General features: G+C 40.9%; 2 protein-coding genes across 2 annotated transcripts in view; one reads left to right on the top strand and one right to left on the bottom strand.

The window, feature by feature from the left end:
- The first annotated feature begins 207 nt into the window (after positions 1-207).
- poc1a (POC1 centriolar protein A) overlaps positions 208-14,877 on the top strand; it is a 33,387-nt gene continuing 18,717 nt past the window's right edge. The window contains exons 1-9 of the mRNA XM_084035165.1: positions 208-374; positions 4,019-4,103; positions 4,239-4,410; positions 4,554-4,733; positions 4,987-5,094; positions 5,514-5,629; positions 7,234-7,367; positions 10,703-10,771; positions 11,134-11,238. Of these exons, the coding sequence (XP_083891291.1) occupies positions 360-374; positions 4,019-4,103; positions 4,239-4,410; positions 4,554-4,733; positions 4,987-5,094; positions 5,514-5,629; positions 7,234-7,367; positions 10,703-10,771; positions 11,134-11,238 (984 nt within the window). The 5' untranslated portion in view covers positions 208-359. The remainder of the gene's footprint in view (positions 375-4,018; positions 4,104-4,238; positions 4,411-4,553; positions 4,734-4,986; positions 5,095-5,513; positions 5,630-7,233; positions 7,368-10,702; positions 10,772-11,133; positions 11,239-14,877) is intronic.
- Positions 2,370-3,045, bottom strand: b9d2 (B9 domain containing 2). The gene has a single exon (XM_084040276.1). The coding sequence runs from the start codon at positions 2,906-2,908 to the stop codon at positions 2,381-2,383; it is 528 nt and encodes a 175-aa protein (XP_083896402.1). The 5' UTR covers positions 2,909-3,045; the 3' UTR covers positions 2,370-2,380.

Raw genomic sequence — 14,877 nt, 5'->3', positions numbered from 1 at the left:
AATCATATGATTAACTTTACTCTTGTTGTTCAAATAAAAGGCGCTCCATTCCGTCACCCTTGTACAATGTGATCTCTGTGACATCGAAGTTTTACTTTTACACATGAACGTTATTAACCGAACGTCCCCTTTAAGAAATCCCACTCGACGCTCAGCGCCCAATCGCGGCGCGTAAACTGAACTTTGTTGTTGTCAGCAACCGCCGGCTAATAGTTTTAAGCTAGTAGCGAATAGCACCGCGCTAACAGCGCGCTGTCGTGTGTCTCACTTACCGTGATAAATACATAGAGTTTTGGCTCTAACGGTCAGAACCGTCGCTTTCCCTCCCCGGGTTTGTGTCTCCGATATCAGCAGGAACGATGACTTCAGCAGGGGTGAGTGTACGCTAGCTGAAGTTGGTTTCTTGTGTGTAGCTTCACAGTCTTACAAGTCGACGGACGCAATAGGGAGTTAGTTGTATGTGTGTGTGTGTGTGTGTTTTTATGTCAAGTCTTAATTATAATTCAGTTTCATTGTACCCCCGTTGCTATGTGACCTGAGTCACATGTTTGGTACGGTTTGGAGTTAGGTGGTTCTGTAGGGAACATGTCTGTGGTCGCTAATAATGGAAAGTGTATTTTTTCAGGAAATGTATTAATTTATAAGCCTTTAAGGGTCACTAGAACACCAGGAAAATAAATCAAGTGTAGGTAAAAAGTCTGTAGTTTTGACACTTTGTTGTTGTTGTTGTTGGGATGTTGTAACACAATATGACAATGCTTTAACACGCGTGTAATTAACAAATCATGTTCTCATGCACTTCCCACAGGCTGTATGTTAAATAATGAGGAGGTTGTAATTACAGATTTGAAAATTTCTAAATTAAATGAATCATTAGATTGATCAACTAATTGAACAAGGCTTGGGCGGTATCTGTTTTGTCAGAGCTTCCTGCCACTTCACTAGAGCATACAGTATACAAGGGTAAAGACACCATGGCAATCTTTATGGGGCGCAGAGCCCCATAGCGACACAGCTGGACACACATGCATAAATACTCTGAGATACAGGGTTGAAAGCAGACAAATGAGTATTGTAAATGTATCAATTCAGAAGATTAAATTCAGGCTCTTCCACTCGGCCTTAGGAGTTGATTGGGAGCGAATATCAGTACCTGCACCCGTAACCTCATCAAAATGCGGCAATATCCTTCAGCAAAGTCAACAGAAAATAATATCAAAGACATTTACAACACCATTTAAATTGGATAAGTGTAAAGGTCAAATGTCACTGAGCCTACAAAGAACCCTCTAATCACATGAAGCGTGCCTCAGGCTGCTTTAAGTCAAAATCTGGCACCTTCCCACAGATCTGTGAGGTGTGTACATAACGGCTGTAAGCTATGAGAAAATAAGATTTAATTCTTCTTAGTCACATATTTTTTTTCCCTCACTAACGCTGGTCCCACTCTTCATTCACTCTCTAGAATTGTGAATGCTGTGTTTACAAACAGCAACTGACACTGCATATTATATCTCCAAGAGGTAATAATGTAGGATGAAGATCAATATGTTCTATAATCGTAAATCATCTGGTTACTCTCCATCCATTAGCTATATTACCTGCTAATCCCAGCTGACCTATAGCATTGCAGGAGTCCTAAAACCAGGAAATAAGTAAACATTTTTGCACTTCTCATGTTAAAATCAATGGGATTTTTGGTTTAATGTCTATGGTTAATACAAGTGTGAGTTATTTTAACATTTTGTGCAATATAAATTATGAATTCCCCCGCATGGGATGTTTTAAAGCTTTTACTTAAAAAAAGGTGTCTGAGTCTACAAAACGGAATCATGGCCGCCTAGTTTGCCTTTGCAGCCTTGTTGTGTTTACTCATGCTCATGTAAATGGTGTAGTATGTTTATTGTTAACTTTATTTTCTCACTTCTGCCACTTCATTTGTGAGGCTTATCTTGCTGAACAAAATTATCGCCACAGAGTTTATTTTCTACAATAATGCAGTTGAATTGATGGGAACCAGTCATCATCCCTGCAGCTCACATGTACAACAGGCTTGCTCATGCTTTCGCTTCCAGGCTGATAAAATGAGTCGCTGGATAAAACACATCAGCAATATATGATTTAGTCTTATCCATTGACAACCGTACAAGGTCTGCATAGTAGTCCACCGGAAGAGGCGGGACATCGCCTCCATTGGGCGAGATTGGTCTGACGACGACACATCAACAAGGAACCAACTTCGTTAAAACAATCGTTTATTTTCATCCGTAGTATAAAAACACAAACGCAATTTTGAAAATATACAAAACTAAAACATCAAGACCATCGTCTGCATAATATAAAATCCATCACCCGAGTCATTTTTAAAAATGTCACCGTATTAACTCTCGACGCCATATTTGTCAAAGTTTCTCATGATGATTCCTAGTTCCAGCTCCACGGTTCCCATGGCCTCGGTGTTCAGTCTGTATCTATCCGCCCCGCTGTATATAAGGTCCGGGCTGCGGAGCTGGGGTCCTCCGCCGACGAACATTTGCGCCAACTGCTCTTGCCAGGAGCCGAGCGGCCTCCAGGTCGCACAGCTTATCCGGTGGTGTCCGGGGCTAGAGGGGACATTGCAGTAGCCGTAGCCGTACAACTGCCAGCGCCCGAAAGAGTCCTGGTGCCACACTTGGAGGTGGAGCTTTGGCCAGCCCTGGAGTCCCTTAGTCGCGTAGTGCAGATCGATCGGGTGGCTCCAGTACGCCATGTCTCCGGTTTGGGGGATATCCACCTGGGTCTGACCCTCCTTCAGCCCGGACAGAAGACGCCATGCTCCTCCCGTGTGAACTCCCCATTTGCAAAACAGGCTGTTTTGCGGGAAACCACCGGCCCCAACGATCTGGCCTATGATGTGGAGCTCTGCCATGTTTCAAACGTCCCTTTACATAAAAACATGCGGCACCGAGAGTCCCCTCCTGTCGTCCTCCGAGTTTAACCGCTAGCTTAAGGGCTAGCAAAGACGAGCGCCACCGCTCTGGTTTCCTTGTTGTTAACGCAGGCTACTGTTACTATGACAACGTTTACCCTGAACTGTGTTTGTCAGGCAGCACTTCCTGTCTAAAAGGCAACACATCCGGCGTTCTTGAATGTCAATTAGAGACGTAAATCCAACATTTGCCAAATTAATAGTCATGTATAACACAATACCAGATATGTAGCTAATTTGACGGGAGACGGGTTTTTTTGGCGGTGGCACACATTTGAAAACTGCTTCCTGACAGGCTGAGCAGAGGGTGAAAACTGCGGACTATATTTTGACATCGTTTATATTTATAAGATAACATTTGTCCACTGGAGAAAAATAAGATATCGCCTCATGTTCATCACGACCAACCAGTGAATTCAGCTTCACAGCAAGTCTCAAAACGAGTGTGAATGTGTGGGTTTCTCTGGGATTTAATCAGCAGTCTTAAAACAAGTAGCACTGTGAAACAGCGCCCCCTTCAGTGCTTCTGCATTTTGTAGCATTAACACTATACGGTACAAAAATAACTTTTTTTGTGTGTTAGTTTGAGGCTGTTTTTCCACAAACTAGTTCAAATAGAAGGCCACAGAAAATCATTTTCCTCCTGTGTCCCAGTAATTCATGGTCATCATTTATTTCAATATCAACACCTCCTATTTTGACATGCCAAAATAATTTTGGCAAAATGTCTGTGAGGTGAAGTGAGTGAAAAAGGCCCATGTTTGACCGAAGACACGCTTTGATACTTTTGGCTACTTAATGTATGTGGCTGGAATGTCGGTAGCGTTTTGATTGTTTAATTGTTTTAATAAAGTATTTTACAGGCCTAAACGTTATCCCGCTGTTCTTTCCTACAAATTGCATTGAAAACAAAGTGGATAATGGCTGTCCAACCTTTTAACTTGCACTGAATGTAATCAGCTTCTAGCCAGTGTGCTAATTATAGAGTTGTCTACCATGTTGCCATGCCAGTGTCGATCTGCAATCTGTCTCTCTCTATTCCCCATATAGTCTGATCCAACTCTAGAGAGACATTTCAAGGGTCACAGGGACGATGTGACGAGTGTGGACTTAAGCTGCAACATGAAACAGATTGGTAACTTGATTTTACTCTGTCTCTGGCCAATTAATTTGCTGTACATGCATACTTTTTTATTTTTATATTATTCTCTGTCTATGTTTTCTACACAAGTGTTGAATTCACACTCACCTGTGTTTACTCCTCTCCCAGCCACAGGCTCGATGGACTCCTGTGTGATGGTTTGGAACATGAAACCTCAGATGCGAGCGTATCGTTTTGAAGGCCACAACGATGCTGTCACTTCTGTTCAATTCTCTCTCTCTGGCCACCTGCTGGCCTCTGCCTCCAGAGACAAGACTGTACGCCTTTGGGTGCCCACAATGTGAGTTTTAACGTATTCCACCCTTTTGAGTACATTTGTCATTGCACTAGAAAGCAACAAAAGTTGTACTGAATCTCCTGCTTCTGCCAACACAGTAGAAGGCTGATTTGTTCTAAACGTTGTCGGGTTGTCTTGGGGTACAGGAAGGCGGAGTCAAAAGCTTTCCGGGCTCACACTTCCACTGTGCGCAGCGTGAACTTTTCTGGTGACGGACAGAATCTGGTCACGGCCTCTGACGACAAGAGCATCAAAGTGTGGACCGTCCACCGGCAAAAGTTTCTCTTCTCTCTCAATCAGCACATGAACTGGGTCCGCTGTGCCAAGTACGACGCATACACACACACATACACACACACATACACACATTTTGTGGAATCAGATGTCACTGGCTGCTGCAGATATTTGTACTTATTTGTTTGTTGCAATTACATCTACAGTAGATAGATAGATTTTTTTCACGTTTCTGAGTTGTTTTACAACTTTAATGAAAACATGTATAAAGAAAAAAAATTAAAGCTGAAGAAGGAGGTATTGGACATTTTTTTAATCTAGCATTTTCCCTACCTTTTTTTGCAGGTTTTCGCCAGACAATCGTTTGATTGTGTCTTCCAGTGATGATAAGACTATAAAACTGTGGGACAAGAATAGCCGGGAGTGCATTCATTCTTTCTATGAACATGCAGGGTGAGTCTGGAAAAAAGATGCATGCGGATGTGGATAAGAAATATTGTGATGTGTGTGCAAGAATTGCAGTGAATGAATATGTAAGATCCTTATATTTTTGTCATTGTTTCTTCAGGCATTCCTTGTATGTAGACTTACATTTACAAGATGACAGGTCCCATAACCATGACTCTGAATACTTATTTATTCATTGCACACATCTCTAAAAGCATCAGCTAAATGCTTTTATTTCAGATTGTTTTTAATTGCTTTAATTCCAAGAGCAGAAAATGATTCTTTGCCAGTTTCCAAGTAATACTTTGATCAAAGGTTTTATGTCAGTTATATTAACCTGCTGGAATAACGCTTTTCAAGTACTGTAAATGCTTGACCAAAGACCTAATTGACCTGACTTAATATCATGTTTTCTTTCTACAAAGTTATGCAAATCACGTGGACTTCCATCCCAGTGGAACATGCATCGCTGCAGCCAGTACCGACAACTCTGTCAAGGTGTGGGACATCAGATCCCATAAGATGCTACAGCACTACCAAGGTAAAGACACCTCAAAAAAAGCAAAACCTCAATTACTGCATATTTGCAGCTTAAATGCAAAGTTGTTGGGTTTTTTTAATTAATAAATGACAACCACACCGACCAAGACAAAACATTTATGGAAGCATTTAAGTTTACTTTAGTATAGTCTATTTAGACACTCTTGAAGCTTAATAGCTATTATATTAATAGAGGATCAAGTGAGTTTTACTGGCTTTTATAATAAATTGGATCCTCAGCACAGAACTTGCAAAACCACGACCCAGTGGTTGGGAGAAAAATATCTAGGGCTTATATGGCAAACAGTCAAAGGCTTATCATCCTCTCCCAGACACAACAAAAGTAAAGCCTCACCTTTAAAGACAGAGGAAAATACAACAAACGACTGAAATAACACCCAGATCAAATTAAGCTTTAAAGCCCACGATTTAAGTGGTAATCAAGATTCCTTGCATATTCAATAAGCCAAATGTTGATGCCTTTTGTCAGGCTGCCTCTCGGTTTGATAGTTCTAATCAGCTCTCCTAAATGGATTTGAGTTGTGAGATCTAATAATGGATAATCACGTCTGTCTGAGGAGACGGGGCATTAAGATAAAAGCTTTTCTTCTCCTCTCATGTCTTCCCACTTTCCACAGGGCTTCACCTTAAGTTTTACTGCAGTCAGTCACCAATTTTGCCAGCCTAAAATGCTGGATTTAAATGTGGCGTAGTTACTGTTACATATCCATGAGAGTTAGAGAGGTAATAGGTAGGATTTATTGTTTTCTCTTCTAGTCCTTTTTGCTTGCTGTTGCTGATTTCATTGGGTGGTGTACCTTTCTAACTATCCTTGTATGAACCTATAGGCCCTAATTAAGGTATCAGTGTGTGTATATATATATTTACATATACACACAAACACACGTCATAGCATCTTGTAGCCAGCAGAGGGACCTTGTCACTCGTCGAATGTCTCCGTCTCTGTTAGAACCCAGTCACCAGATGGTAGATTGATTTCAGGGAAGTTTTGATTAGTTGCTATAGGCTACTATACTTGACGTAATGACACATGCTAATGTAAACCTGATGTTAAGCCATTCTCAAGTTACACAGCAACAGAGGCATTGTGATGTACGGCAGTAGTGCATTTCGGCGGGATCCAGGCAACCATGTTAGCAAGCATCTGGCCTGCTGAAGTGTCCTTGAGCAAGACTTAAAAGCCCCCTTAGGTGTCGGTACAACTGAATGTGTCCTTGTTGGCCAATTTTAGAGAGGAAAGGTAAAGGAAAATGATTCTATATTATATAGAGTGTTAATAATGTATGAGATTTCTGAAAATCAGCTTTGACCAACAATATTCATAATGCTCGTTTCAGCTGATATTTATAGCATGTGGTATTTTGTCCATGACTCAAACTTAAATATTTTAAAAGTCATTGTTGGTGTTTTGAAGATTTGAATCATAATGTTGAATGCTGTCAGAAAAGTAGAATGCTACAGTAACGCCTGATGAACAAACAATCAGATTTTAAAAAAATGTTTGGTCTTTGCTTGAATCCAAGGATACACTTCAGTGTGAATTTCTGTTCTAGCCCTGTCATAAAGTTTGCGTGCGTTTTCCAGTCCACAGCGGTGTGGTGAACAGCTTGTCTTTCCACCCGACGGGTAATTTCCTCATCACTGCGTCCAGCGATTCCACAATGAAGATACTGGACCTCGTAGAGGGCAAGCTCCTCTACACACTGCATGGACACCAGGTAGACACACACACATGTGACGCATTGATCCTCGATATCCTACAGGGATAACTGTGCAGTGAACCCAGTCACGCTCAGGATGGGTCCTGTCTGCTCTGCTGCTCCTCAGTGTGTGTGTATTAATAAGTGTGTGGAGAGTTATGTGTGAGTGTGTCTGACATCTCCTTTGTGCATGTTTGAGCCTGTGAAGTGTGTGAGTGTGTGTGTGTGATGCCATTTTGTAAATGGTGTATTTTAGTATTGCCAGGCGAGCGGGCAGCCTACTCATGATGACTCATCTCAGGCTTGTTGGAAGGAAACAGAACTGTGTTCCTGCCTCCGTTGCTCCTCTTCCCCATCTTGTTTCCGTCCGGTGCCTTTTTCTCCATCTTAAACACTCCTCTCCGTGTGTTCCGGGGATGTTTTAGCTTTGCTCCCATCGTTATCATCTTCATTTTCCTCCCCGTCCTTCTCTATTAGGTCCCACTCGTCGGCCGGACAGCTCACTGACTGCATCTGTTTGTTTGAACAGCTGATGGACTGGCTTGCTGGCTAGTTGTGGAAATCGTTTGGCTTGCCAATACCACATGTGGTCCATCTGTTTATCTATTCCTATGTAGGTTGCATCTCTCTCATTCCTGTCTCTTATTGTCTGTTTCAACCGTTTGCCAAGACTGTACTCTTTGTCAAGAGATGTAAAAAAAAAAGAGCACATTCCCCCCCTTCTCGTTTCACACCTCCAGGTTTGTCATCTCCTGTGCTCTGTCTCCATTTCTGTTGTTGTACTTTTTGGCTCAGCGGTGACTTCGCCAATCTGGTGCTGGGAGCGCTCCGGGTGTTAATTGTCCCTCCAGCCGCGTAGCTTGAAAATGGGAGAGACCCCCATCTGTTCGGCGTGGGTGTGTTTAGGTGTCTGCTTGTCTGTGTATGTTCGTAGACTTATGTGCATGTGCTGTATGTGAAAGCGCGCGAGGGCTCTCTGAGGGAGTGTTTTATTTTCTGTTGGATCTGACAAAAGTGTTGTTTACCTCGCCTCAGGGGTTACCCTGCTTACCTGGCTGGAAATAATCAGCCTAATTTTAGGTTAATTTGTCTCTCTGCTCTGCTGATTGACAAATGATTTTCTCAATGTGATCCCAAACTTTTGAAGAAAGTCTTCCACTACACTTAAGCTTTCAAAGACCCTTTTAAAGACCCTTAAAACTCCTGCTTGAAAAAAATCTGACATCGAAGGCCACAATGCCACGCTGGAGTTTTTGACCTATATGAACGCTATGTTTTTAAGAATGGGTCCCTGTTTTTTTTGTATCCTGTACATGTGAGCAGTGTGTGGATTTTGTGATGAACATTCCTGCTGGTGTTTTCATAATGTCCCTCTGATCAACAGTTGTTGGTGGTAATGTAGTAAGAAAAAGTAGAAAGTTGTAAACAATGTGGGTTTCATAGACATTCATACTCAAGACATTTCAGCATCATTACGGTTTTATAGCAACTCAGAGTAAGAAAAAGATCTGTATATTATAAATACGAAACATAACCATCCATCCATCCATCCATTTTCTACCGCTTATCCTGTATTCAGGGTCACGGGGGGGCTGGAGCCGATCCCAGCTGTCATTGGGCGAAGGCAGGGTACACCCTGGACAGGACGCCAGTCCATCGCAGGGCCGACATGTAGAGACAGACAACCATTCACACTCACATTCACACCTACGGGCAATTTAGAGTCACCAATGAACCTATCCCCATCCTGCATGTCTTTGGACTGTGGGAGGAAGCCGGAGAACCCGGAGAGAACCCACGCTTACACGGGGAGAACATGCAAACTCCACACAGAAGGAGCCTGGGTCGAACCCAGGACCCTCTTGCTGTGAGGCGACAGTGCTACCCACTACACCACCGTGCAGCCCCCGAAACATAACCAGTACAAGCAATTGTTTTTGTTAGTCATAACTTTATGGAGATCACCATGTGAGGCGTGTCTGGTTGCCTATTCATTTATCAGTACGTACAATGTGCCAGTTGGGTTCATTACTCTCTCTCCCTGTCTCTCTCTTTCTCTCTCTCTCTCTGTCTGTGTGTGTCTGGCCATGGCAAGTGCCAGCCTGGCAGCAGGCATTAGTCAGAGAACAGACAGAACATGCTGTCTGTCAGGCCGTCGCGTTGCCATAGTGACACTGTCTGCTTCTCTCAGGTGCTTCTGGGAAACCATTCCTCACCCAAACCAGCCTGTCTGGGCGCCAGCTGCAGGACACGCAGCTCCTATTTTCTTCCCAGCAGCCTCCCTCTCCGTTTCTTTTCCCCTTCTTTTGTTTGTTGTCTCCTTCATCCTCTCTTTGAACGCAGTCAGAGGGCTCAGGCTGTAATCGCTGACCCCATTCTGCATTGTGAGGTAGACAAAAAGGAAAAAAAAAAAAAAAAACGAGAGCGTGATTTCTGAGTTTTTCAAGCTGGATCCTGTCTGCCTCCCAGGTTCATACACACAAACGCACACACTTGAATGTCAAAGTCCTGGCAGGTGTAGCTTTTTGGCTCCGACCATGTGTGACCTCACCTGAGTCTCTGCTTTCTGTTATAACTGCTCTGCCACGGGCCCACCCTCCGCTCCACACACATATAAACCAACACACATGCAGGAGCTTCTGTTCTGAATGACCATCGTTTTGTTGTAGACACACAAACACGACTCTAGCTCTCTTCTCGCCATTGTGTGTGTGTATGTATATATATATATCATTAATTTATGTTGTGGTTACTTCCCCTGCATTTAACACCTACACTTTCCCTGCAACTATATTACTTGGCAGAAAAAATAACATTTAATTATTTATCATTTCCTCTGGTACTATACGTAGGGTTTGTAAATTAATGAATGGGCTGAATGCAACACACAGACTGTACCGTTTTCACAGGGATCGCTTCATTCTTTCAAGGCTGCAACTAACATTTATTTTTATTATTGATTGATTAAACTCACTATTTGCATTATTTATCTATTGATTGCTTTTAATTGTCACAGATGTTTGTTATCACATAAGACAAAGGCAAGCAGCAAATCCCCAACTGAGCAGCTAGATGTTGTGAAGTTTGTCATTTGTGCTTTAAATGGCTGATGAGATTGAGTTGTTGTATAATAAATCATATTTATTATACATATTTAGTTATAATAAAGTATTTTTTTGAGTCACAACATTTCTTAGCAGCAATGACATTGCTTTTCTTTCATAACTTGAATTAACAGTTAGCTTATGGTTTCAGGATAAGAAAGATAAGGCCTATAAGATAATGTTGGAAAATGATTTTTGCTGTATTGTCATGTTTTTTTCTCCATCGGTTTCTCTTTCCCTTCACTCCAGGGAGCAGTGAGCTGTGTGGCCTTCTCCAGGACAGGAGAGTACTTTGCCTCTGGAGGTTCTGATGAACAGGTGATCAATGTTTCTAACTGATCCTAAAACACATTGCCTTCATCATACTATTATTACTATTATTATATTTTTATATAATTCAACGTTTCACATCAAAGAGACAACCAACAGCAAATAACATCAATGTCATTCAGTGCCAGGACAAGTAGTGTTTATTTAAAAGGTCCTTGATCCTGTTTTAAAACATTGCATGAATATAATCTCGTTTAAAGTTTATGAAACAACATGAAAAATTAATTGAGTTCCAACACAAAACTGTATTTATGTAGCACATTAAAATCTAGATGTAGAAAATAAGATCACTCCTAATTTAACTTTGTGTATTGTTGGGGAATAAGCAATGATTTCTATTCACTTTACAGGTAATGGTGTGGAAGAGTAACTTTGAAAGTGCTGAAGGCAGCGATGGTGTCAGGCTGCAAAAAACAACTACTTCCCGCTCGCGTCCGTCTCTGCTCCGCAGCCAGGTAAGTTCAGACAGCTGCACCCACAGCAAACTGACAGCAAATCTACTTTGATCATCCACTTTGATGCAGTATTTTATGCAATTATGTTTTATCCTCAACACATAGCGCATATCCTTTCCGTTTCCTAACACTCTTACATTCACACATTTCTATGGTCCTTATAGACCTTATCAGGTTGTCTCTACATCGTCAGATTTTCAGCTAGCTTGACTTCAACTTTCAAGGTTTAGTAGACAAGGCAATTTTATTTGTATAGCACCTTTCAGCAACATGGCAATTCAAAGTGCTTTACATAAAACATTAAAAGCATTGGAGAAAAAAATCATTAAAACAAGCCAATAAAATGTAATTTTTAATTTTTAAATAAAAAAAAAACAAATAAATAAAAACAAGAATATCAAGGAAAAGAAATTACAGTGCAGTATAAGAATTTCATAGATTACTATTAAGTGAAAGGCAGCGGCAAACAGAAAAAAGAGCTGAGATTCGAAGCAGACCTGCAGCTTTCTGGAAGCTTGTTCCAGATGTGTGGTGTGTAAAAACTGATGACTGTCTCTCCATGTCTGTTTCTGACTCTGGGGACACAGAGCAGACCTGTCCCAGACCATCTGAGAGGTCTGGATGGTTGCCGTAACCATTCAGTGCTTTGTAAACCAGCAGTTGTATTTTGAAATATTTGACAGAGAGGAAGCCAGTGTAAAGATCTGAGAACCGGAGTAATATGATCCACTTTTTTGGTCTTAGTGAGGAGTCGAGCAGCAGCGTTCTGAATTAACTATTAACTATTAGCTTTATGATCATCTAGAACTTTCTGATTTCAAGCCCAATAACAACATGGTAATGATTTCCATAATATGAGAGCTTTGCTAGTCATGCAGCTAAAATAGAATTGTCTTCCTGAGGGTTGCTCAAGCTCATGAAAGACTTCAAAATGATGTAAAAGACTGAAATAAGTGCACACACATTTACATGCAAAGGTCGTGAGTGGCTCAAAAAATAAACATGAAAAAATACATGCACATCCACAGTCTTTCATGCTGCCAGTGCAACTGGCTTTTTTCTTCCCTACATATCCTTCCCTTTGAAGTCTGGTGTGGCCTGGAGCTACATTCATACCTTACATGCATGGAAAGAAACACCTACTTATTCCCACAACTACACTTTGATATGGAGCAAGCGTTTTCCATCTTTCTGACCACATGAAATGAATTAAATATTAATCTTTGCTCAGTTTATGAGATATTTTACTACAACGCAGGTGCCTTTTAGAAATGATGACAAATGATCAAAATTGAAAACAGCAGTAAGAAGAAATGAAGTAAGATAGTTTATACTGTTATTACTGCAGTTATTGTGTCTTGGTGCTGAAATGAGACACTGACCAACTAAAAGGAAAGATTTTTATGAAAATATAAAACCCATGTGGTAACTTAATGCACTTGTAATTGTATTTATTCAATCTCATTTGATTGTCTTTATATATCACATTTTAATGCTGTTATTTAAAATACACCATGATACAAGACAGGCAGACAAGGAGGAAGACATCATTCACTTTATCCAGCGCTGTTACTATCCATTCATGAAAAGGAAATTGCACAATTTTGGATCTTTCGTGCCCTGGAATATGTACAGCCATTAATGTTTTCCAAGAGTGGCATTTAATAATGGAGCAGAACACACAACAGTGCTGTGGGGAGAGAGAGAAACGGTGTGTGGAGCTGGCTTTATTTAGGCATATAATACTTTGAATTTAGTGCTCATTAAGCTAGATTTGTTCATGTAGGTATTATAACTTTGACTGAGGTATTATTACTTTCAGTTCAACAGTTATTCAGTTTGTACTACTATATCGGTCGACCTCTACACTCCACTATCCTGATTCATGCTGTTTTTATTTAATTTGACAACTAAGAGACCTGGACAATAATATTAGTCAATAAATGCCAAAGTCTGTTATCTTATAAAACCTATTCAGACTTCCAGACACTAAAGCTTATTTTGTGGCAACTTTGCCTCCATTTTCACAACAATAATCCAATCCAGAGTCCACCACTTCCTTTGTGACTGCGGTGTAAATCTGTCCAAGAAGAAAGTGTATTATATATAACATTTCATGAAACCTGTGGACTAATGTACATATCATACAGTAACAGCACATTATTGTTGTTGTTGTTGTTGTTATTCTAAGAGATTTTAACCTCAAGATAAACAGAAAGTGAGTAGTGCTGTTAGCGATGTTTAAATATTAAAAGACCTTGTCAGATGTCACACACACACACACACACACACACACACACACACACACACACACACACACACACACACACACACACACAGGGGGCAGGGTGTCATTGGCTGGCATTGGTTTGGATTTCAACCCCTTTGACTGCTACAGTGTTACTTACATCAACAAGGGCACAGCCAAGGTCCACTCACTCACTCACTCACTCACTCACTCACTCACTCACTCACTCACTCACTCACTCACTCACTCACTCACTCACTCACTCACTCACACACTCACACATACACAACCATCTTCCCTATCTTTGCTTTGATCACTGCTGGAAGTAAAGAGCCACCAAAGATGCTCTATAACAGAAGATGACACTTTGCAAGCTGTGCCAATAGTATGAAAGGGTAGACACTTCCTGTCTCCTAATTAGGTGCGACCTAATCTATTTATATTTATAACGGCTAACAGCCATATTTAGCATTATGAAAAGTGGTTAGTTAGGGCAATAATGTGATCTTAAAATCCTGACAATTTGGCAAACAGACCGATAACAATGGAGAGAAGAGATTCTGTGTTATGCTGATTAATATGGATACAATACAATCGTATGGAACACTACTTACAACGCCCTCAAATTGAAAGTGCATTACAAAAGATTTAGGAAACAAACAAACAAGATGTTGGAGTCATAGATTAATGTCCTTTAAACACCTTTTTTCTGAACGCCAGCCATGGACCCTTTGGGGCTCTTTTCCTCCTTCCCCTTCTGACTGTGCTCGTCTCTCTTGCTGCTGTGATACAGGATTGTAAATTGATTTTAATAGCTTTTCCACTCGACAGCTGTTATTACAGACGTGCCTCCAAGGGTGATTAGAAAATGGGCAGTTGGATCATGCGGAGAGAGATGATTAATGCAACGTTCAAAACATATTCTCTTCTTCTGAGAACCACTATTCTTGTAAAAACCCCACTGAACCCTTTCATTGGAAAATGTGTTTCAAATACAGCTTTTCTGAGGCTTCAGCACTTTACTTACTTACTTTGGTTGATTGAGATCAAAGTGCAAAATGGTTTAAGTGTTTGCGTTGGCGCTATATCTTCTAAAGAAAACATACACTGACATGTTTGTTTTTTTTTAAATTATGCATATACGCACAGTTACTAGCATTACATGATGACATAATCTTGATAGACAACTTGGACCGGAAAGTTGGTCTCATTAATGCCTGAAGAGATTTTGAATGTGGATGAAGTCCATGCAGAGCATTTGCATGGGAACACAGAGCTATAAAGTACATAATGTAGAAACAAATCAATCCAAATCCCCATGCATCACTAAAGGGATTCATGTTGTAATGATTAGGTTGGCTGCATATTAGATTTGACTGAACGAGAGGTAA

The sequence above is a fragment of the Eutrigla gurnardus genome (genome assembly GCF_963514095.1).
Source record: "Eutrigla gurnardus genome assembly, chromosome: 2".
Lineage (NCBI taxonomy): Eukaryota > Metazoa > Chordata > Actinopteri > Perciformes > Triglidae > Eutrigla > Eutrigla gurnardus.
Note: the sequence above shows the minus strand (reverse complement) of the source record. Positions and strands in the feature narration are given on the sequence as shown.